This window comes from Eleutherodactylus coqui, chromosome 3 (genome assembly GCF_035609145.1).
Source record: "Eleutherodactylus coqui strain aEleCoq1 chromosome 3, aEleCoq1.hap1, whole genome shotgun sequence".
NCBI lineage: Eukaryota > Metazoa > Chordata > Amphibia > Anura > Eleutherodactylidae > Eleutherodactylus > Eleutherodactylus coqui.
The window spans coordinates 224,977,039-225,001,057 of NC_089839.1; the positions used below are offsets into that span (position 1 = coordinate 224,977,039).

Here is a 24,019-nt window from a genome sequence, read left to right on the forward strand (position 1 = left end):
ATACCTATATGTACTTAACCACTTCACGATTGCCTATTGTGAATTTACGTTGGGTGGTTATGAAATGTGTGTGGAGCTTGGGAGCTGAGTCCACTCCATACCCGGCGGCTATCAGCTGTTTCCTGACAGCTAACAACCTCCAGTAATTGCTTTCGATCAGAGTTAGCACCGATTGTGGCAGTTAACTCTTTAGATGCTGCAGTCAAAGCTAACTGCGCGTCCAAACAGCCAGCACGAGGAAAGGGGGACCACCTCCCACACCCCATCAGCACCCCTGCAACACGATTGGGAGGTGGCGATGGGCTAGCATGGCAGCCTGAAGCCTACTTAACTCTGGAGACTGTGAAGGCTGTTCCATTCTTTGAAGCCTACTGGCTTCTTCTTGTCTTTTTACGTAGTTCTGACATAACATAGAAGAATTTTCTGGATCATTGTCTTGTTGTAATATGAACCCCTGACCAACTAGGCGAACACCAGAGGGTATTGCATTGCATATGAATATGCTGCGATAGCCTTTTTTGTCCAGTGTGCCAGTCACTCTGTGCAAGTTGCCAACACTGGATCCAGCGAAGCAGCCGCAGACTATCACGCTTCCTCCTCCATGTTTGACAGTTGGTGTCACATACTCAGATACTGTCCTTTCACCTACTCAGCAGCATACAAAAACCCAGCGTGATGCATCAGAGATGTCACATTCTGATTCATCAGTCCACAAGACTTTCTTTCACTCTTCAGTAGTCCACTAGAGGTGCTGCTTGGCCCAGGCAAGTCTTTTTTTCGTTTTGCAATTTTAGCGTGGCTTACTTACTGATATTTTACGTGTCAGACCTGTAGAGAGAAGTCTTCTCCTCATAGTTGAAATGAAAACTTGTTGGTTTTTTTGCATTAAGCTGTGCTTGAAGATTTTGTGCTGTGAGGCGCCGATCATTAACTGTTGACTCTCAAAATCTTGTCATCTGATTCTGTAGTGACCTTTGGTCTGCCAGATCTCTTACTGTCAGAGCGTCCTCCAGTTTCCAAGTGCCTTTGGTGGTATAGGAAACTCTACTGACTGCCACCTTGGCTTTCTTGACAATTTCTCTGAAGGGCAGACCTACACTTCTAAGGCCTCATGGCCACTAGGAAATTCGGGTCTGCGTCGATTCTCCATGCAGAATCCCGCAGCGGGACCCTCCTTTCCCGCGGACATGAGGCCTGAAAAAAGATTTAACTCACCTGTCTGGCCTCTGCGGGTTCCCGTCCGTTGCGGCCGGATCTTCTTTCCCTCTACCCGGCGGATGCGCGCGGCACGCTGCCGTGCGCTCTTTTTTTTCTTTTTGAACTCCTGCTCTCCTGCGCCGGAGAGCGGAAATTCAGCTGCAGGTGTACCGCGGGATCGGACGGCTTCCATAGGCTTCTATGGAAGCCTGCGGGAGACCCGCAGAAAATGGAGCATGCTGCGTTTTTTCTCCCGCACGTGAGAAAACGCAAATCCATTAAAATGCCATCCACGAGTGCTAATTTCAATTTAATGGATCGCGAATGGCCAATGATTCCCTATGAGCAAAATTGAATGCGGATTTCGCAGCGGAATCCGCAATTCAATTTTGCCAGTGGACATGAGGCCTAAGGGTTACAATTGTCAGTCTGTGCTTAAGAGCAAAACTGTCCAAATTCTGTCCTGGAGGGTGTTGTAATGCAGTCTTTTCCAACACTGGTTTTATAGAATTGGAGGGTTTGAAAGTAATCCACAAAAGTAGAGACACCTGTAGGAATAGTTTGCATCCAATTTCAAACCATAATTTCTGTGCTGTAGCGCAGCTGTCCTTGAGGTGTTTCCGGAAAAAATCCCTTAAGTTAAAATCTTAAATTCAGACTTGTTGCATTTCAAGTTTAAATGTCATATTATTTTTATTTACTTTTGAACCTTGGAACCATCTCACATTATTTGCTGCACTTGAACTGTATTAATATAAAAAAATAACTGGAAAAATGGAGTTGTTCTAAACCCTTTGACAAATAGTGTATGTGTGATAATGTGTCAAATTGAAGCTCCTCCTATCAGTCCATGTTCAGTAATTTTTTTCCCTCACTTTTGATGGATGTAATAGAAATCTCCATGCACTGATTTGAGTTTTGCCGAACAAGAAAATTAGTAGTGTAAAGTATTGGGGTAGGTTACAGCAGCATCCTGAGCTTCTAATGAGATAGCAGCTGGATTTCAGGTTACCCTAATAGACAGTACTGCTAAGTTGGGGTTACTGATCATAGCTATATAGCAGCAGTATAAAGCATGGGGCAGCAGAGTTTTTTAACAGCCTTTTTTTATTTTCAGGTTTATGACACATCTGATGGAACTATGCTGCAGCCATTAAAGGGGCACAAGGACATGGTATACTGTGTGGCCTACGCTAAAGATGGTAAATCTACAGATCACTTTTTGTAATTGACCCTCTTAATAAATAGGAGATGCGTAATTATCTCAGGATACTGTGTTGCACATTACAGGGGTTTTCCTGGACTGAACTATTGGACGGCCTGTTCTTAGGATAGGTCATCAATAGTTGATTAGTGGGGGTTCACAGTTATGTGGCCTACTGTCAATGTGGATAGAGTCAGAAGCTGACAGCTAGGTCCACATTACAGCAGCCCAGGTTAATATTGCAGGCACAACTCCCATTGAAATCAATGCAATACAAGCCTGGCCCTCTGCTAGTTAGTTTCTGGCTTTGTACTCACTGACAGCGGGCCAGATAACAGTTGATTGCCGGGTTTCCTGAGTGACGGACCTCCTACGATCAGCTATTGATGACCCATCCTGAGGACAGATCATCAATAGTTAAAGTGGTTGTTCGGTTACCGGACAACATTCCCCCTATAGGGGCCACTGTGCTAAAATAATAAAAGATGCAGTACTTGCACATCCTCTGTCGCGGGGATCCAGTGTGGCAGCGCAGCCGTAGTCTCGGTGTTTCTTGTGGCAGATGATTCACTGGAAGTGAGCTTACCTCTGCAACCAATTGGAGGCTGTAACGTCACCGCCTATTCTCCTGGCATTAGCACCCACATCCTGGGTGCCATGATGCCAGGAGTTTGGAACGGTGATGCTGCAGCCTGTGTTTAGCTGCAGTGGTCAGGTGACTTCCTGTGACATCATCTGCCACCACAAACACGCCACCAGAGAACGGGAGACGACAGCACACGCCAAACCTCAATATCGAGAGGGAGGAAATAACCGGGCAAACAAAATGCGCGCTTCTTTGCCAGTCCTGGATCCACTTGAACCGGAAGGAGCAGAAATCAATATGATAGAAGAGAAGCAGCATCCACGGATCTTTATCTCAACACTTTAATTATCCAGCATAAAACAACGTTTCAACCTTATAAAGGTCTTTGTCAAGTTCAAATAACACAGTGCACAGACACAGACTTATATGTACATAAACCACTCCCCTTGACCAATACAGACACCCGACATAAACTTGCATAAATTAAAAGCAACCATAGACATAAAACAGACCTGATGAATGGACGGACCAGATGGGATAGATGGAACTGTCAGCTGCTTCACATCAAGTCCTCAATCAGCGCTGCATCGTCCCCTCTTGATTACATCAGTATGGGGGTGTGTCCACCTATGACGTTACTTTCATGATGCAAAGAGGGGTGGAGTGATCTCCCATGCTTCCCTGTGCGCACGCGCCAGAATCCACGTCTCGTTCTGATGAAAATAGTACCAAACCAAAGGGCGGGGGTTGAATGGCCGAGGACGTGTGTTCTGCGCATGCGCCCGTGCTACCAATCCACGGGACCTCACTCAGACGCTTTATCTGTTGCCTAAGCAACTGGCAACACTTGTCTTTATGCGTCATGCATACCAATCACAGGTACGCCCACAGTATCACACCGGAATAAGCCTGCATGATATGTGTGTGACCTTATAGTGATTACTAATAGTGCATCAGCATTGGTGTAAGTGGAATAAATCCGCACACTATATATGTGACCTTATAATGATTTCTAGTATGCATCAGCGTTAATGTTATAACCTCATAAATAGAATCATCACAGGACACAATAGCTATGGGGCAATAGGAGCTTCCAGATATATATCCCCCCACCGCACTATACTTGCCACAAAATTGTATTTATTGCGCCCTATTGTTAGGGGTAATATACCCTCTTACCTATCCATGCACTGAACAAACGTTATCAAAGTACCTGTTGTATACTGATCAGAACCCTGTTTACCCAAGGGTTAATCTAGTCCATCAAATGTTTTAAAGTAACACCGTCCCATATTATATCTATAATCCAAATAAAATTCTCTTACCCCCATAATGTAATGAGTCATATCCAAATGAATATATTATCATATGCTTTATTAACTGTTTACTAATACATAGTTATAATCGCCCAATGCAGTATTTAGAAAAAAAAAAAAAAAAATTTCAAAAAAAAAAAAAATTCTTTCAAAAAATTTTTTTTCAAAAAAATCCTTTTAAAGGGGAAAAATGATGATTCACTGGAAGTGAGCTTACCTCTGCAACCAATTGGAGGCTGTAACGTCACCGCCTATTCTCCTGGCATTAGCACCCACATCCTGGGTGCCATGATGCCAGGAGTTTGGAACGGTGATGCTGCAGCCTGTGTTTAGCTGCAGTGGTCAGGTGACTTCCTGTGACATCATCTGCCACCACAAACACGGTGACCGTGGCAGGATTGCAGTACTGGATCCCCGCGACAAAAGACAGTTAAGTACTGCTCCTTTTGTTATTTTAATAGAGTGGACCCTATTGGGGAATGTTGTCCGGGACCCGATCAACTTCTTTAAATTTTGGATGACCCCTTTTAATCACTAATTTCACATCTTAAATTAGGCTGGTTTTTATTTTCTTCCAACTTCACATCTCTACATTTTACAGCACAGCACTATAAAAGTTGTGTAGCTCTAGTATCATTATTATTTTCTGGTTGTGCCATATAAAAAGAGAGAAATTCATGTTTTTGTTGGTTTTATGTTTAATAAAATCTTTGGTGATGCCAGGGAAAAGATTTGCCTCTGGATCTGCTGATAAAAGTGTCATCATATGGACGTCCAAGCTGGAAGGAATCTTGAAGTATACGTAAGTCCGTCTTATTGGAAGCCATGCTATGTCCCCTTTGAATGATTCATTTACCTATGCACTATTAATCCATGTAGGAGCACATTTATCTAAGGGCTTATTCAGACGACCGTATATCGGCCAGGTATTCATGCCGGCTGATATACGGTGTCCCTCTTTGCAGGGGGAGGAGGCTGGAAGAGCCGGGAGCAGTGCACTGAGCTCCCGCCCCCTCTCTGCCTCCTCTCCGCCCCTCTGCACTATTTGCAATGAGAGGAGGTAGGACGGGGGCAGTGCTAACTTCCGAGAATTAGCGCCGCCCTCGTCCCGCCTCCCCTCATTGTAAATAGTGCATAAGGGTGGAGAGGAGGCAGAGAGGGGGCGGGAGCTCAGTGCACTGCTCCCGGCTCTTCCAGCCACCTCCCCCTGCAGAGAGGGATGCCGTGAATGCCCGGTCGATTTACGGTTGTCTGAATAAGCCCTAAGACTGCTATTTTTTGTACACCAATTTTAGATAAGTACCGATGGAGTAGGGTGCTTTAAAATTACATCAAAAGCATGTCGGCAGCACTTTGAGAGCCAACGCTACAGCTATTTGAAGTGGAGTCTGGAATACTGAATTTACAGCTGTCATTTCAGTCAGTGTGTGCAGAGGAGAGAGGGAGGAGGAGGAGGAGGGGAGACCAGGGGTAGCCGAGAAGGTCTGTGATTCTCCTGTATATCTCCCGGTCACAGGGGAGGGTTGACATCAATTTTTGTTCATGTTATCACCCCCCCCCACACCCCAACCCCCATCAATCAGAGAGCATATTTGCTTTTTTCCACAAAAAAGGACTGAAATTGTAAGGACTTGCTTACTTAATCACTCCTCTACACTGTTTAACCTCGCAGTTATTGCTGGTCATGGCATCTAAACGTTTTTAGAGGAAAAAATGTAGAAAATATTTTCCCTTTACAAAAGGCTTTAAATATTGAAAAAACAAGAACAAAAAAACCCCACACATCATTGGTATCACCACATCCATAACAACTCATACTATAAAATATTATATTTATCTAAGGGCTTATTCACACGACCATATATCGGCCGCGTATTCACGCCGGCTGATATACGGCGTCCCTCTCTGCAGGGGGAGGAGACTGGAAGAGCCAGGAGCAGTGCTCTGAGCTCCCACCACCTCTCCACCAACTCTCCACCCCCTCTCTGCCCCTCTGCACTATTTGCAATGAGGGGGAGCGGGACGAGGACGGAGCTAATTCCCGGAACTTAGCCCCGCCCCCTCTCATTGCAAATAGTGCAGAGGGGCGGAGAGGAGGCAGAGAGGGGACGGGAGCTCAGAGCACTGCTACCGGCTTTTCCAGCCTCCTCCCCCTGCAGAGAGAGACGCCGTATATCAGCCGGCGTGAATACAAGTCAACTAAAAATAAGCCAAAACAGACGTTTTCTGATCATCTTGCTTCCCTATAACAGAAATAAAAAATGATATAAGACTCAAAATGGTACCAATAACAACTACAAGTTATTCCGCATAAAACAGGCCTGATACAGCTCTGTCGACTGAAACATAAAACTGCTCTTGTCCTGGAACGTGGCACCACGCATATAAATTTCAGAGTGTTTGTGTTGCTTGCAGTCACCTCATTCTGCTGATTGGCGTCAGTCCCCAAAGCTGAAACGCCACCCATGATAACTCATTGGTTATCCTAAGAAAAATTCAGCAATATTAAATTATTGGAAACCCCGCGATTATTTTACTTTATAAGGAAACTGATGTTGAGATGGAATCCGACCAACTAATGTCCTGTAGAAATGATGCTTGTGTGATTCTATGGTGCAATTCTTAATTTTTGTTCTCTTCAGGCACAATGATTCCATCCAGTGTGTGTCTTACAACCCGGTCACCCACCAGCTGGCGTCTTGCTCCTCCAGTGATTTTGGTGAGTGCCTCTTCTGTCACATCATTACTTGCCCTCTGTAGTACGATATGCTGCTCAATTTAGGAGGAGGGCTACAGTGGCATCCCACATCCATCCAAAGACACATCAATAGTAAGGTTTTACTTTTTTTTTTTCTTCATTGAGGTCTTTGGTCTCCAGAGCAGAAGTCGGTTTCCAAACACAAAGTGAGCAGTAAGATCACCTGCTGCAGGTAAGAGCTCGGAGCACAGATCCATTTATCTATCTTACTCATTTACAGTGAGTTCAGTAAGTCTTTGGACCTTCTCATTTTTTTTACATTTTGTTATGTTGTGGCCTTTTGTGTTCTCCATCATTCTGCACTCAGCACCACATAATGACAAAATGATAACAAAATATTACAAATCTTTCAAAATTTTTTAAAAATTAAAAACTCTAATTTAGCATTGACATAAGTATTCACACCCTGTACTCCGTACTTAGTTGAAGCCCCTTAAGCAGCGATTCCAGCCTCCATTCTTCTTGGGGATTATGCCACAGAATTTGCACACCTAGATTTGGGAATTTTCTGCCCTCTATCAGGTTGGATGGGGGCCGTCTGTGAACAGCCATTTTTAGATCTCTCCAGAAATGTTCATTTGGGTTCAAGTCAGGGCTCTGGCCGGGCCACACAAGGACATTTACAGAGGTGTCCCTCAGTCGCCCCTGTGTTGTCCTGGCTGTGTGTTTAGGGCCATTGTCTTGGTGGAAGGTGACCCTTCTGCCCAGTCTGAGGTCCCCTGTGCTCTGGATCAGGTTGTCATTATCTTTGTACTTTGCTCCATTCTGCTTTCCATCAACCCTGACTGATCTTCCCTCTACCCGCCAGCATGATATTGCCACCAGCAGGCTTCACCATAGGAATGGTATTGGGCAGGTGATGAGCGGCGCCTGGTTTCCTCCAGACAGAACACTCAGAGGCCAAACAGTTCTACATTGGTGTTATCAGAGCACAGAATCTTGTTTCTCGCAGTCTGAGGGTCCTTAAGGCTCTTTTTGGTAAACTCCACGTGCCTTTCATGTGCCTTACTGAGGAGAGCCTTCTTTCTGGCCCCTCCGCCATAAAGCCCAGATTGGTGGAGTTCTGCAGTGATGGTTGACCTTCTGGAAGTTTCACCCATCTGCACACAGGATCTTTGGAGGTCAGCCAGAATGACCATTGGGTTCTTGCTCACCTCTCTTACTAAGGCCCTTCTTCCCTTTAAGCTACCTACAAACAGGCGAGAGCAATATTGGACCTAGGAACTCTGCCGGATATCGCACTTGTGAACTTACAATTTACGTAGGGATGCGAGTGTTTTTTTTCATGCAAAAACGCCTCCCATCACTTCTGGGAAGTAGCGATCATCCAGCGCAGCTTTTAGCAGCATTGGAGAATTAGCAAGTGTTTCCCATTGTTTCCCATTGTTTCCAATGGGAAATCTCACATCGCACGCTGTGCGATGTGTTTTCCTGTCCCATTGAAGACAATGGGGATGTGTTTCAAGGAACAGGCAAAGATAGAGTATGCCTCGATTTTCTTCACCCATCTGTATGACTCCTTTCAAAAGAATGGGGTTCATATTAGTTTGAGATTTGTGCCTTTCCCAAGGCACAAATCTTGCACGATTTTCTCAGCTGTGTGAAAGCGTTCTTAGTTTAGTGGGTCAGCGGCTCTAGGAAGAGTCCTGGTTGTTTTTCTTCCATGTAAGAATTATGGAGGCCGCTGGGCTCTTGGGAACTTTTCACGGCAGCAGAAATGTTTTGTAGCTTCTCCAAATCTTTGCCTCCACACAATCCAGTCTCTGAGCTCTACAGGCAGTTCTTTCCTCATCATGGTTTAAGCTCTTACATGCACTGTGAGCTGTGAGACCTTATATAGACAGGAGCGGTCTTATATGTCCAATCAACTGAATTTATCACAGGTGACTCCAGGGTGTAGATACATCTCAAAGATGATCAAGAGAAATGGGAGGCCTCCAGAGATAAATTTCATGAGTCATACCAAGGGTGTGAATACTTATATCCAAAATGTCAGTTTTTCATAAAAAAAAAAAAAATACAATGATTTCTAATATTCTGTTGTCCCTTTATAATTATGGGGTATTGAGTGCAGAACGATGGGCAAAAAACATATGTTTTTAAAAATTTTGCACAAGGCCACAACATAGTAAAATGTAAAAAAAGGCAAAAGGATCTGAAGACTCTTCAGATCTACTGCTTATAGCCCAAACATGAGATTGTTATCACTTACATCGGCTTGATGGTACAGTGAAACCCATGCAAACATGGGCAGAATATACACACTGCTTGCGGTGTTGTCCTTGCTCAGACTTGTCCTCAGTACTGCAGAGCGAGTATGTTGCCCACTTATCATCAGGACATTAATATGTTTTCAATATTAGTTGGTTGGGGTTGATTCATATTGTGTTTTTCAGTGTCTATCAGAGGTATACATCAATAGGGTTTCCCAACATATGCCACTGTATAGGTGTACAGTGGCATCCTAGGCCTATAAGTTCCCATGTCAAAAAAGTAGACTGTACTGTATATGCTTTTTTACCATATACCTCTCTATATAATATTGTAGTTAACTACAACAGTATTCTAGACAGCAAAAAAGGTCCAACAGAGACCAAAATGACACATCTTAGGCCTCCATTGCTTGAGTAGGGTACTATGGATATATTCGACATATGCACTGGGAGCTTTCTCAACTCCTTCAACACATTGTAAATACATCCTTTATTTGATGGTCAACTAAGCAGTCTGCTGTAACTCCCCTCCCCCCCCCCCAACTTTGCTTTATTAAAAGCTGGACCAATGACGGACAGTATCTCGCACTGGGGATGTTCAACGGAGTTGTGAGCATCAGGAATAAGAATGGCGAGGAGAAAGTGAAAATTGAGCGACCTGGAGGATCTCTGTCACCAGTCTGGTCTATCTGCTGGAATCCTTCAAAGTAAGTTCTAGTTCAGGAACCTGAGTAATAGATTTATGGTCACAGTCCTTGTGTATTTTAAATCGACCCTCCATTATTTTGTAGAATTGCTGCAGATTTTCATTGCACACTTCACCCCTTCAATGTACAGGGGTGAAGTCAACGGTGAATCTGCAGCAAAATCTGATTGCCACGGATTAGCGACAAGATCTGTGGTGGAAAGCTTCATTACCTTATGCTACATTCTGAATAGAGTTTCTATAGGTCATGCAAGTTTCAAGTCCATCTGTTTCTATCTTAATGATCAAAGTGTTTCCTCTTACATCAGGGATGAACACAATGACATCTTGGCTGTGGCAGACTGGGGACAGAAGTTATCCTTTTATCAGCTAAGCGGCAAGCAGGTACGACCTGGACATCTGGCTTGGTTAATGTCAGGTTGTTGAGCTGAGCATTTATTAATTCACTGACTTACCCCCATATTAGAGCCCCCGTCCCTTTTATTAGAGATCCCCGCGACCCCCGAAGTGCAGCATAAAATCATGTGACAAGTTTTCCGTGGATCAGTTTCAGTGTGAATCCACATTAGATAGGAAAATCCAGCGATCTGAGCGACTTCCAACAAGGCCTGGTCATCAGTGCTAGACTAGCTGGGGCCAGAATTTTCCTACTAACCATGTGGGGTTTTCTTGCGTAACTGTATGGAACGTATATCGAGAATGACGTGATCTAGAAAAAAACTCCAGCGAAAGGGGATCCTGCGGACAAAAACAACTAGTCAACGAAAGGGATCAGAGGAGGATGTCTGGAATCATTCTAACCAACAGGTGCTACACAGAGTAGCCGAATACAACGCCGGTGCTCCAACTAGTGTGTCTGAAGGCACAATTCGACGTTCCTCAGCCCAGATGGGCTATAACAGATGACAACCAGTTCCAGCGCCATTGTGTCTAAGACAAACAGAAGGGTGAGACTCCAGCAGACAAAAGAGCATAAAACTTGTATCACTGAGCAACGGAAAAACATTGCCTGGTCAGATGGATCCAGATTTCTGTTGCCCCGTGCTGATGGGAAGTCAGAATTTGGCACAAGCAGCATGAATCGATGATCCCTTCCTGTCAGCTGGTTAGAACATGTCAGCACCTCCATCTAATCTGCAGCAACTACAAGAAACTTCCTGTCCCCAGGGGCCAATATTCCTTAAAAAGAATAAACGGACAGACTCAAACATATATATGTAAGGTGAGACCCTAATGTGTAGATGGCCACCTAAGGTTACACACCTAATAACATTATTCACTTATAGCTGTACAGCACCAAAGAACTCCTAATCCGTATATACTATATCGGCATAGGTACAGTATTCTAGGTCCACGGCACTGTACCCTAGAAATACCAGTGGATAGGAAGGCACTTCCTTTTAAATCTAAGAACCTTTTATTTTATTGTTTGACTCTCCTATTACAGACTTTAAACGGGATTGTCTGTATAATCTGCCTACATTATTGTGGCATACAGCACATTGTATGATGCCAACAATAAACGCAGCGCTGACTGTGTGGGTCTCTTCTATTTCTGTTTCCCTGAGCACTTACTTTCTTTAGGCCTCATGTCCACGGGGAAAATCAGACCTGCCGCGGATTCTCCATGCAGAATCACGCAGTGGGTCCCTCCTTTCCCGCGGACATGAGGCCTAAAAAGAAGAATTACTCACCTGTCCGGACACTGCGGATCTGCCCTTCGTCACGGCCGGCTCTTCGGCCCGGCGGATTTGCTCGGCACGCCGGCAGCATGCCGCGCGCATGCACCGTGCACTCTATATATATTTTTTTAACTCCTGCTCTCCCGCGCTCCTACGCCGGAGAGCAGAAATTCAGCTGCAAGTGTGCTGTGGATCCAGATGGCTTCCATAGGCTTCAATAGAAGCTTGCGGTAGCCGTCCCCGTGGGAGACCCGCACTAAAATGGAGCATGCCGTGGGTGTTTTCCCGCACACGCAATCCGTGCCTCAGGGGAAAATGACATCCGCAGGTATTTAACTACCTGCGGGTGTCCAATGCATCCCTATGGGGTGCGGATCACGCGTGCGGGAGAAACGCTGCGGATTTTAAATGTTATTTTGCTGTGGACATGAGGCTTTACTTTGGTGCTTTAACACTATGTTCTTGTACCTTGTCCCTCTCTTTTACTCCTGCATTATCACAGAAGGAATATTAAAAGATGCCACCCCTTGTATGTGATGGATATATTTATCCTAAATAGGCACAGCAAAAGACAGGTGCGCTATTTGGTGTTTATACCACGTCCAATGTCATTTCGCTGAGACCTATAGGTGAATGAGGTTATTAGGTGTGTAACCTTAGGTAGCCATCTACATATTAGGGTCTCACCTTATATATGTTTGAGTCTGTCCGTTTATTCTTTTTAATGACTATTTAATAAAAGTTAGTTTTTAGATATTTTCTTTCTCTGTGATTTTGATCTAGTAAAGCAGTGTTGGTGTTTGATCTGTTCTTATGTGCTGTAGATTGGGAAGGACAGATCCCTGGGCTGCGATCCCTGCTGCGTCAGCTACTTCTCAAGAGGCGAATATATCGTCCTGAGCGGCTCTGACAGACAGGTGTCTCTCTTCACCAAGGACGGGGTACGGCTGGGCACTATCGGTGAGCAGAGCTCCTGGGTCTGGACGTGCAAAGTGAAACCTGATTCAAACTATGTGGTAAGACTGAGTGATGTGATGTCTGGGTGAAAGTCTCAGCAGGATTGTGCTAGCGTTATAAGCTCTTTGTGTGTATCTTCCAGGTCGTGGGGTGTCAGGATGGCACTCTTGCTTTCTATCAGCTTATTTTCAGCACAGTGCATGGACTCTATAAGGACCGATACGCCTTCAGGGACTGCATGACTGATGTTATAGTGCAGCATCTCATCACTGAGCAGAAAGGTAAAGGACAGTCCTGAGTATACATGTATGTAGTGTATTACAGTCTCCCACAAAGCTGCCTATCCATCTGCAACATGGGTCACACTGGTCTGCTAGAACATTAAAACTACTGACAGGTAAACTGAATGTCTTTCATTGTCTAGTGATATATCAGGCAGTAAGTGACCAGTCAAGTGATGAGGCCCTTTTACACGACACAATTATCGTGAAAACCGTTTGTCAGATCGAGCAGGTTGTACAATAATTGTTGGGTGTGAACGCATGCAGTCAAGGAACGACGCAAACCCAAAAATCATTGATCATCAGGAATTCGCCACTCAGGATCCCAATGAGATTCCCTAATCGCATCGCTCTCAGCAGAAACTGCTCAAGATTGTAACTGAGAGATCAACTCCTCCAAATTCTCCAGAAGTCATGGGATTGATTATCTGTGAGATGTACAGGAAACACAAGTGTTGTCCATGGAGGCCGCACCTTACAGCAAAGATCTGTTGTTAATGTCTTGTGTCAGATACCACAGGACACTTCAGAGGTCTTGTGGAGTCTGGGCCTTGATGGGTCAAAGCATGAGAGTCCAACGTAATAATAGGTGGTACGGTATTAATATTATGTCTGCTCACTGTTTGTCATGGATAGTCCTATCTAAACACTTGGTTTGTGCCCTTCTCCAGTGAGAATTAAATGTCGGGAACTGGTGAAGAAGATTGCCATCTATAAGAACAGGCTGGCCATTCAGATGCCAGAGAAGATCCTGATATATGAACTGTATTCTGAAGATGCTGCTGACATGCATTACAGGGTCAAAGAAAAGATTATCAAGAAGTTTGAATGTAACCTGCTTGTGGTTTGTTCACAGCATGTTATCTTGTGCCAGGTGAGCAATGCACCAAATGTCCAAATCCATCAGGTCTCTGTAACACTGTTCTGTACATCCTCATTAAAGGAACACTTAAAGGGGTTTTCCGGGCTTTCACTATTGATGACATACCCTCAGGATAGGTCATCAGTAGTTGATCATCAGGAATTCGCCACTCAGGATCCCAAGCGATTAGCTGATCCTCCATACCGCTGACAGAAAATTCTGATTTTGGTAGTTTAATCCCTTACATGCCACAATTAATAGCAACTGCAGCATTTAAACAGATGAGGTAGACAGGAAGGGGCTCATTCTGTCACCCATTTGCACCCTGCAGTGTTTGATTGCAAGGTATCAATGGGTTCCCATGGCAGTCGGAAGTCTGACCCTTAAAGGCCTCAATGTCTGCCATGTAACTCAGCCCATTAGGCCCCGTCTCCCACAAAGTCCAATAGGCTGATGCATAGATTTAATAGAATGTACTATATATGTAATGCAGTGTACTATCGTAGTGATTGAACAATCACATCTTCAAGTTCCCTTCATAGACTAAAAAATAGTTTCATAAAAGTTCAGTAAAGTTTTTAATGGAAAGAAAAAAAAATTCCAGTTTATTAAAATACACATTTTATCCCTCAGAAGAAACCATTTTAAGTGGATAAAACTCCTCAATTTTTTTTAAATGCAGCACATAATTGGTATCACCGCATTTGTAACGACCCAGACAATCAAAATATTTTGTTATTTATCTTGCTGAACGCCATTACATCATCTTAAAAAGTAATATCAGAATTGCTTCTTTTCTTTTGTTCATCTCCTAAACTCGTAATTAAAAAAAAAAAAAGTCAAAAGTCACATGTAACTCAAAATGGTACCACCAAAAACTACAACTTTCCTGCAAAAAACAAGACCTCAGAGAGCTCCAAAAAATAATAATGCTATCGTTTTAGGGCTTATTTACACAAGCGTATATCGGCCGGCGTTTTCACGGACGGCCGATATATGCTTCCATCTAAGCAGTTCCCCCCCCTTCCCCCTTCCATCCCCCTCACCGTCTCTCTGCCTCTCTCCTCCACTCCGGCGTTTGCAATGGGAGGGGCGGGGCTAAGGTCAGCTCTGCTATATCCCGCCCACTCCCATTGCTGGCGATGGACAAGGGGCAGGAACTTAGCTCCGCCCCCCCCCCATCTGCCCACTCCCATTGCCAACCACTCGGAGGGGAGGAGAGAGGCAGAGAGCCCGTGAGGGGGAGGGAAGGGGGGGACTGCTCAGATGGAAGCGTATATCGGGCTTATTTACACACTTCTGTAAATAAGCCTTTAGAATGCAGAGATTCAGACTCAATTGTTTTTGTTTAAAAATGTGTTCTTAATGTGCAAAAGCAGTAAAAAATCCCTATAAACTTGGTATCGCAGTAATCGTTCTGATCAGATAAGAAAGTTATCATATTACTTTTACCGAATGGTAAACGCTGTAGAATCGAAACAAAACCCCAAAAAACTGTAAATTTCTGAACGTTTTTTGCATTACCATCCCAAAAAATATAATAAAAGTTCTACAACACATTATATATAACCCAGAGTTGGGTCATTAAAATATACAACGTGGTCAGAGCGGAGCCCTTTGAAGTCCATGGGCCTCTATTGCGGCCTCCAGATTGTCAATGATTTTAAATATTTAGGTATTCAGATCGCCAACTCCGTAGACCGGGCCCTGGACCTGAATGTATACCCCCTGGTAGATTTGTTTAGGTCTAAATTCCGGGTTTGGGGCTCGCTACCATTATCAGTGGCAGGTCGAGTCAACCTAATTAAAATGATTGTCCTGCCCAAATGCCTCTACAACCTGCAACATGCCTCAATGCCAGTCCCGATAAAGTTTTTTAGGACCATGGACTCTCTTATGTCCTCTTTTATATGGGGGAGTTCCCGCCCAAAACTCAAGATCTCCACTCTTCAGAGACCGAAGACGGCCGCCGGGGCGGCGCTCCCGGACCTGTGTCTGTATTACATAGCTAGTCAATTGACCCACTTGAAATGTTGGTTGAGAGACAGCCCGCTGCCTAACTCTGAGGCCCACCTAGCACAGGTTCTGGACATTCAGTGTCTCTGGTCGGTGCTGGAGTTCCCTGCAACAATATCAAGGAAGATGCTACCCATCCACAGAATGGCGACGCAGGTTTGGCGACTGGCCAAGGTAGCTGGCGGGTTCGCCGACGTAGTGGCAGAGATCCCGCTGTGGGGGACCCCTGGACTGCGGGAGCTGGTAACACTGGCTGACCTCGCGACATGGGAGCAGGGTGGTGTAAGGTGCCTGGGCGACCTGTACGACTCGAATGTATTCCTATCCTTCGAGCAACTGCAAGGTCAGTTCCAATTACCTAGATCGCACTTTTATAAGTACCTCCAGATTAGACACGCCTTGCAGACGCAATTCCCTCCGGCAAGTAACAGCATATCCCAATATCCCCTAATAGGAATTCTGCGGTCCCAGGGACCCCAAGGACTCATATCGACAATATACTCACATTTAATAAACTCAAAGGCCACCCGGGTGGTCCCCCCCTCCTTAACTAAATGGAGGTCTCTGATCCCGGCGCTAACTGATGACACTTTCCAAGATTTGTTAGAATCTCCTTTATTCGTCTCCCCATCAGTAAATAATAGAATGATTCAGATGTACATAGTGCATCAGTGCTACCTCACGCCGGCGCGGCTGCAAAGGATGGGCAGAAATCCGACAACACACTGTATCCGGTGTACATGCACATTTGCCGATTTCTGGCATATGATTTGGGAATGCCCGACGATCCAGTCATACTGGGGTGAGGTTATAAGCTTGCTAGCCGAGATCCTTAATATTCCGATCCCCGCCGCCCCAGAGGTCTGTCTCTTCGGCATTCTGGACGAGGAACATTGGCAGCATTATGATAGAATTTTTCTCCGAGAGGTCCTGTTCCTGGCCAGAAAGGTAATTGCGCTGAGGTGGATGGACCCAAGGGGCCCTACCCTAGCGTTGTGGAGAAAAATCACTAACACAACCATCCCCTTCAACAACTTAGTCTATAAGGCCCGCAAATGCCCAGAAAAATTCCAGAAGGTATGGGGTCGATGGTGTGATTCCTCGCTCACCCTGTTCCCCCCGCGACTGCTCTCCTCGGTTATATCAACTCTGCAAAGGGGACCTCAGTAGTCAGCAGAGGCTGGAGACGGGCGGAGGGACCCGGGACCTGCCTGGTCATGTCAGATCACAGCGGCAGGCGGGCAACTACCGGGATGGTCCGGTACTGCCTCTGCTGGGACGTGTCCACTGCCTGCATGGGTCTTCCCCGCGTCTCTCCTTTTTCTTTTTTTCTTTCTCTCTTCTACTCTGCTCTATACAGGATACTGAGATTTATTTATATGTGATTTTGTAGAACGGAAGATTTGGCATGCTGTTAATTTTCAATAAAACGAGTTTAAAAAAAAAAAAAATATACAACGTGTCCCCCCCCCCCAAAAAAAAATCAAACCCTGATATCGGTATGTTAATGAGTTATGGCTCTTGCAATGCAACAATGAAAATCGCTTGGTCCTTAAAGTGTAGAATAGACTGATTACTAAGGGGTTAACGTCCTTTTACACTTGCAGAATTCCTAGCCTGATGTAGCAAGCTCCAATCGGCAAAGATATCAATTGGCACTCATTTAATTTTTTTTTTAGACGGGTCGAGTAATTGTTTATGTGCTTGAGTGATCGTAATTATGATGAGTCAGCTGTGCCAACCCCTGTATAACCCCCTTCTCTTTTGCACAGTCTGGCAATCGGGCTAACAAACGTTTGGATGAACGTTCATACCTAATAATTGGGCTATATAAAAAGGTCTTTGGTACAAAACTGATACACTGTGTTACATTCTATTGTGACCTCTGTTGATTACCTGGAATGATATATGTGATCGGTATACATGCAGATAACGTTGACGCTATGTACGCAAAGGGGAGTAAATAATCTATATTATTGCATGCTGCTTTATGCGCTGATGCTACTGATCCTTATCTGCTGTGATCTGTTTATATTGGAGGCTGCGCATCCGTTAAACGTCTTTCTCTCTCTCTATTAATACAGGAGAAGCGTTTGCAGTGCTTGTCCTTTAAAGGTGTGAAGGAGCGAGAGTGGATGATGGAATCTTTAATCCGGTACATAAAGGTGATTGGAGGCCCTCCAGGAAGAGAAGGCTTATTAGTGGGGCTGAAAAATGGACAGGTAATTTTATTAACCCTTTATAGTACCATATTTCAAAACAAAGCATAGAAAGGTCATCTGAAAACACAGCTGCTACTACTGGTGCGTCCTGAATTAACTGAGGAGTTATGTAAAGGCACACATTAACCCCTTCCTGGCCCAGGGCTTTTACGGTATGTGCGTCCTGGGTGAGAAAAGGTTCCCGCAAACGTATAGTTACGTCCTGTGGATGAGCCCTTCCATCCGACTGTGAATGACAGCTGAGCTCCTGCTACAGTAGCGGGGATCAGTGAGAACACATCCCCACTGTTAACCCCTTACATGGCACGATCAATGTAAATTGCAGCATGTAAAAGGTTCACAGAGGGAGGGCGTATAGGGTTTTCTCTTCATTTTACATATTTATTGGCAGCCTTTTTTTTTAATCTCAGAAAATCCCTTTAACCCCTTAGGCCTCATGTCCATGGGAAAAAGATGGCCCTCACGGATTTCTACTGAGGATTTCCGCAGCGGGTGCATTATTGTCTTATTTTTTTTTTTTTGCATGCGGGAAATCAATTGAGATAGAGCACAATTAAGCCCATCTGCGCGTGATGCGCGTTAAAATAGAGCATGCTTTGTTTTAATTCCTGCGCGGTCCATCCGCAAATCGCTTAAAAATACTATCCGCGACTATTTAATTAACCACGGGTGGTCAATGATATCCTATGACCCACGCGGATATAATAAATCTATTTTCCCCATGGAGATTGGGCCTTAGTGATGCAGCCTATTGCAGATTTATGCCTCATCCACACAAGTGCTGTGGGCGTGCATTAGAGGTGCGTACAGAAAGCACTTCTATAGGAACTTATAGAAGAGTTCACATTAAAGAATGATAGACACACACAATCTGTGCTTTTAACAAAGATGGGACATTTGAGTGCAAACTTGCATGTCGGCTCCGTGGTGCGCGCAAAGATAGGACCTGTCCTATTTTTGTGCGTGCTTTCCATTCACTCCTATGGGAGCTGGAAGGCACGCACCTTGGATCATATGAACAGGCTACTTCAAGTAGCTTGAATTAACCTGTTCCTGTGATCATTTGTTTAGTATAGCCGCGATCTTTGCACGTGGCTATACTGGGCGCCCACAGCGCTCGTCTGAATGGCCCTTAAGGACACAATGATTTTTGGGGAATTTTCATCTCCATTTTTCAAAAGCCATAACTTTATAATTTTTCTATCAACATGGCCATATGATGGCTGCTTTTTGCGTAGCGAGCTGTAGTTTTTATTGGCAATATTTTCTGGGTACGTATAATGTATTTTATAACTTTGGAGGGCCGGGAGAAAAAAACATCAATCCAGCCATTGTTTTTTGAACAGTTACGGGCCATTTTACACAGAATTATTAGCATTTTAAAAAATTGTTGGGTTGTGCGAATTTGAACAATAATTGTCCAATGTAAACTCGTCGAACGTCAAGCGGTTCGCTCTTCGTTTGTCGTTTATTTTATGCAGACATAGAAATAATCGTTAGCTCTTTCACAGTTCGTTGCATTTATCATGCAGCATAAATGATGTAATAAATGTTTTCTGCGAGTTGATATGATTAAGACTAGACTAAAATTATATACTTTTTTAGCTTTTTTCATGTTAATTTATTGTACAGGTCGTAACGAATGCTACGATCCTTTTTTTTGGAAATCTCTTTTAATATTCTAGTACATAACCACTTGGTGGCGCTGTGAGGCTATTTAATCTTCATGTAGTTGCGTTTCCCTATGTAGGAATGCACTTCTCTTCAAGGAAATTCATTGTCACGTATTCTTCAACTAGCGAAAACTGCACCTTGTCAGAAAGATGGTGCCAGCCAAAAGCCTCATGGAGGACCTGAGCATTCTATTAGTTATTAGTATTAGTCTCATTTATGTTCTCCTATTAAAGTCATGCTGCAGGTAGAAATTTTTAGAGCATGTGCAGTGCAGTAGTGAATGTTAACATATGTCATTATAGCTCATGAACGCCAAAGTCTTAAAAGGGTTGTCCAAGAGTTTAGGAAATTAACCCTTTAAGCCCTCATGTCCACGGCACGCACAGATTCCGCATGATCGTGGACTTGATTTTAATAGCTTGTGGAAGATTGCAGATTCTTTGTCTTTTCCATGCAGATGCACAGCGAATTATGCATGCGGAAAAAAAAACTGCCACCCCACCTCCGTGGCGTTCTATTGATAGATGGGACTTTTTCAGATGCGGCGATACTCAATATGTTTGGGGGTGTAATGTAAATTAAAGCCCCCTGTACATCCCATCACACAGCACTTTATTGCCTTGAGGCTTATGTGGTTTATTAGCTTGAAGTGATCTTTATAATTCTCTCCGTCTCTTGTAATTAGATCCTGAAGATCTTTGTGGACAATCTTTTTGCCATCACCTTACTGAAACAAGCAACATCTGTCCGATGCTTGGACATGAGCGCCAGCCGCAACAAGCTCGCCGTAGTGGACGAGAACAACACCTGTCTAGTATATGACATCACAACCAAGGAGCTGTTGTTTCAGGTCAAGATTGGAAAGTCTCCTCGTTTGTTTGCACTCGGGGTGTCCAACGTTTTGGCATCCCTGGGCCACGCATTCAAAGAAGAGTTGCCTTTGGCCACATGTTAAATACACTAACAAAACGTGTCGAAATTCCACACGTGGATTTTGCCGATTGACAGGACTAAATCCACCTGTGGATCCACAGTAACAACCGTCAGAAAGCCATGGATTTTGCCACAGTTTTTAGAGGTGGAATTTGCATCCCTTAAGGTTCACATAATCAATTAATCCCCACCTGAGACACAGAAGTAGGCAACACTGAACTGATGACTTCTAAATAATGCAGCTAGCATGGCTGACCTGGCTAGTCTACTAATTACTGTCTTCACTGGGCCACCCGCGAGACTCGCTCACAGTACTGATGCCGGGCACTGGCCTAGCTGTAGCCCAAGAAATGATTAGAGAGGGGTCAGGAAGAGGCTGAGCTAACAGCGATGCCAGGAGGCTCACCGCTGCTCCACTGAGTTCGTTCCGATGCCTCCAGGCTGGTAGCTTTTTAGCATGACCTGGAGACCGGAACTCTGGACTAATGAAGGGGGTTGCTGGCTTAGAAGGCTCCCCAAGGAGCAGCAACACCAATCACCAAACTGTCAGTGCCAGTCTCACTCCCTTGCGTGCCAGTGTCTCCGTACTCCATTACTTCACATTCACAGAGTAGTAGTTGGGCAGGCAAACCGCTATGGTTCTTTTACATATGGCTAACCACATGTAGTTAAGTTGCGATTGACAGTGGCCGGCCGCGTATATAATGAAGCGCAGCGGCCAGCCCACAGAGAGGCTGGCCTCCCGGGAATTTTCCTGTTGCATTAAACAGCCAATCTACAGCATTCATATCCATCCTGAGTTGCATGCGGCCATCCCATGGGCCACAGGTTGGACACCCCTGGTTTAGATTTTATGCTCGATATTGACTATGGTAAATCATTTCCTACTCCTATCTCATTCTGACCTCTCCTCTGTACATCTAGGAGCCCAACGCTAACAGTGTAGCCTGGAACACGCAGTGCGAAGACATGTTGTGCTTTTCTGGAGGAGGATACCTAAACATCAAAGCCAGTAACTTCCCTGTACACCAGCAGAAGCTCCAGGGCTTTGTGGTGGGCTACAACGGCTCCAAAATCTTCTGTCTGCACGTCTACTCCATGTCGTCTGTTGATGTTCCGCAGGTGAGGCTGAAAATTCATGGCTGCCCTGATATTTTATAATTTGAGGTGCATATGTGTGATCACAGCATGCATATCTCCCAACTTTCAAAGTATAAAGAGAGATAGGGCTGTTCTACACGGGATGGCAGCTGGATGCAGAAGTGCCCAACAATCACCCCAGTGATAATCGCTCAGTGAATGGAGGCAGAACGGGTTGCGGATCCTTCTGGCCTGCCCTCCTCTATTTACAATAATTAGGCCATAGCTCATAGATGAGAGACTGCCTGTTTACACAAGCCAATCGTTAGATTTTTATGCCTGTACAACCAAAGCTTGAACAAATTATCATTTGTCGTTCAGATCATGCAGGCACTTGAACTGAACGATTATCATTCAGATAATCTAGCAAGAATCATTCAGTGTAAAAGGGTCCTAAATACCTGTGGTGGATGTAGTGCCAATTTTTTTTTTTTTACAATAAGCCATGCCTTTAACTCGACCAAGTCCCCTTAGCACGCCACACTTTCATAGTGCCTTCTTTGTGTGGCACACAATAGTCGTGCTCCTAAAACACCTTAAAGATACCCTAGTAGTGCCTCTCAAATGCTGCTAAGATGCCCGCAGTAGTGCCCCATTGCCTAGTTAGCGCTTCTTAACTTATGACAAGTCCAACTGCAACTGAATGATGGTGGAGCTGCATCCCCACAGCCAACTCAGGACTAATGGGGAAGGTCTGAGCAGACAGCCTTAGGGAGATACATGCTGTGTGCCGAACATAAGTGCTCATGCAGGAGGCACTTTAAATCACGGCATGTACTATCTGGCTGCGTGATCTCGCATCACAGCCCTGTTGTTTTTAGTGGGGCCGGAGGATCCCTGCAGCCCTGAAGTGATATGAGGCTCTTTTGGCATGAATACGCCTCGCATCCTTCAGGATTTCACATGCTGGGGAGCGCGATATGAGATCGGAATTTCACAACCCCATACCGCACTCTCCCGTGGGAAGTTAGCCTAAGGCTGGTCTCACACGATCCACAGTACTCCGCATCCATTAACAAGAATAGAGAATTCGCATGATTCGCTTGCGGAAATAAAATCGCAGCGTGCTCTATTCTTGTGCAGTTTCTGCATGGACGGCTTCCATTGAAGTCAATGGAAGCCTTCCAACCCGCGGCCCATCCCCAATTTGAAATAAAATCTGTTCTGCGCACGTCCGACGGCGAGCCTCCAGGTCCATCCGCAATACAGATTTAAACATTATTGCGCTGACACTGACTGCAGTTGCAGCCGGATTCCGCTGCGGGCTCCCACATGCTGAATCCGACCCATGTGAGGTGAGACTGGCCTATGAGGTTGTAGATCTGTATAATTGAGATACTTGAAGCATCAGATCCATAGTGAATTAATGGGCAGCGTTCCTGTCGGCTCAGCTGTTTTAGGGCTCATAACCACTTCCGTTTTTTTTTAACGCCAATGTCAATCGATCTTTGTAATGTTAAAAACGAATTGCACAAACTTGCGATGCGTTTTTAACATTAGAATATCCCATTGACATTTGCCTTTAAAAAAGCGTTAAAAAATGCAAGTGCGTAGGAGCCCTTATGCCTTGATAATGTAATTATGTATTTAAAGGGATTTCTTCTGCAATCGCTAGTTGTCCTCTATCACAACTTGCTGATCCGTGAGGGTCTCACTGCTGAGATCCCCACTAATCTCGAGAACAGGACTCCCATGTCCCCCACCCTCCTCACTGCACCCCCGCAGTGAGGAGGAGGAGACTGAATGGAGCGCTGGTTACACAAGCACACTAGTGCTCCATTCATTTTCAATGGGACTGTGGAGATAGCCGAGTGAGTGTCGCTTGGCTATTTCCATCAGCCCCATTGAATTGAATGGAGCGCTGACTGCGGATGCTCGGCCAGTGCTCCATTCACTGCGGGGAGAGACGGACACAGGAGTCCCCCACCGATCAGCAAGGTATCTCCTATTCTGTGGAAGGGAAATAACTTGTAATTGTGGTACAACCTCTTTAAAAAGATGGATTCACTTAAAGTGACTGAACAGTACTCCAGGATCCATGGGACCAGACTGTTGGTTGTTCCAGACTATTGGGACATTCTGTGTTATTGTCACTTGTATTTCTTGCAGTCCACTCCAATGTATCAGTACCTGGAAAGGAAGATGTTTTGTGAGGCCTATCAGATTGCCTGCCTGGGGGTCACCGATCTGGACTGGAGGGAGTTGGCCATGGAAGCTTTGGAAGGCCTGGATTTTGAGACGGCTAAGAAGGTGACAAGCTGTTTCCTGTTTC

General features: G+C 44.9%; 1 protein-coding gene across 1 annotated transcript in view; it reads left to right on the top strand.

Annotated features, from left to right (window-relative positions):
• Positions 1-24,019, top strand: part of IFT122 (intraflagellar transport 122) — a 67,078-nt gene that overhangs the window by 3,809 nt on the left and 39,250 nt on the right. Inside the window, exons 3-15 of the mRNA XM_066597000.1 lie at positions 2,315-2,399; positions 5,027-5,105; positions 6,946-7,022; positions 7,167-7,233; positions 9,835-9,981; positions 10,289-10,364; positions 12,487-12,678; positions 12,762-12,900; positions 13,572-13,774; positions 17,863-18,000; positions 20,360-20,524; positions 21,532-21,729; positions 23,857-23,997. Of these exons, the coding sequence (XP_066453097.1) occupies positions 2,315-2,399; positions 5,027-5,105; positions 6,946-7,022; positions 7,167-7,233; positions 9,835-9,981; positions 10,289-10,364; positions 12,487-12,678; positions 12,762-12,900; positions 13,572-13,774; positions 17,863-18,000; positions 20,360-20,524; positions 21,532-21,729; positions 23,857-23,997 (1,707 nt within the window). The remainder of the gene's footprint in view (positions 1-2,314; positions 2,400-5,026; positions 5,106-6,945; positions 7,023-7,166; positions 7,234-9,834; positions 9,982-10,288; positions 10,365-12,486; positions 12,679-12,761; positions 12,901-13,571; positions 13,775-17,862; positions 18,001-20,359; positions 20,525-21,531; positions 21,730-23,856; positions 23,998-24,019) is intronic.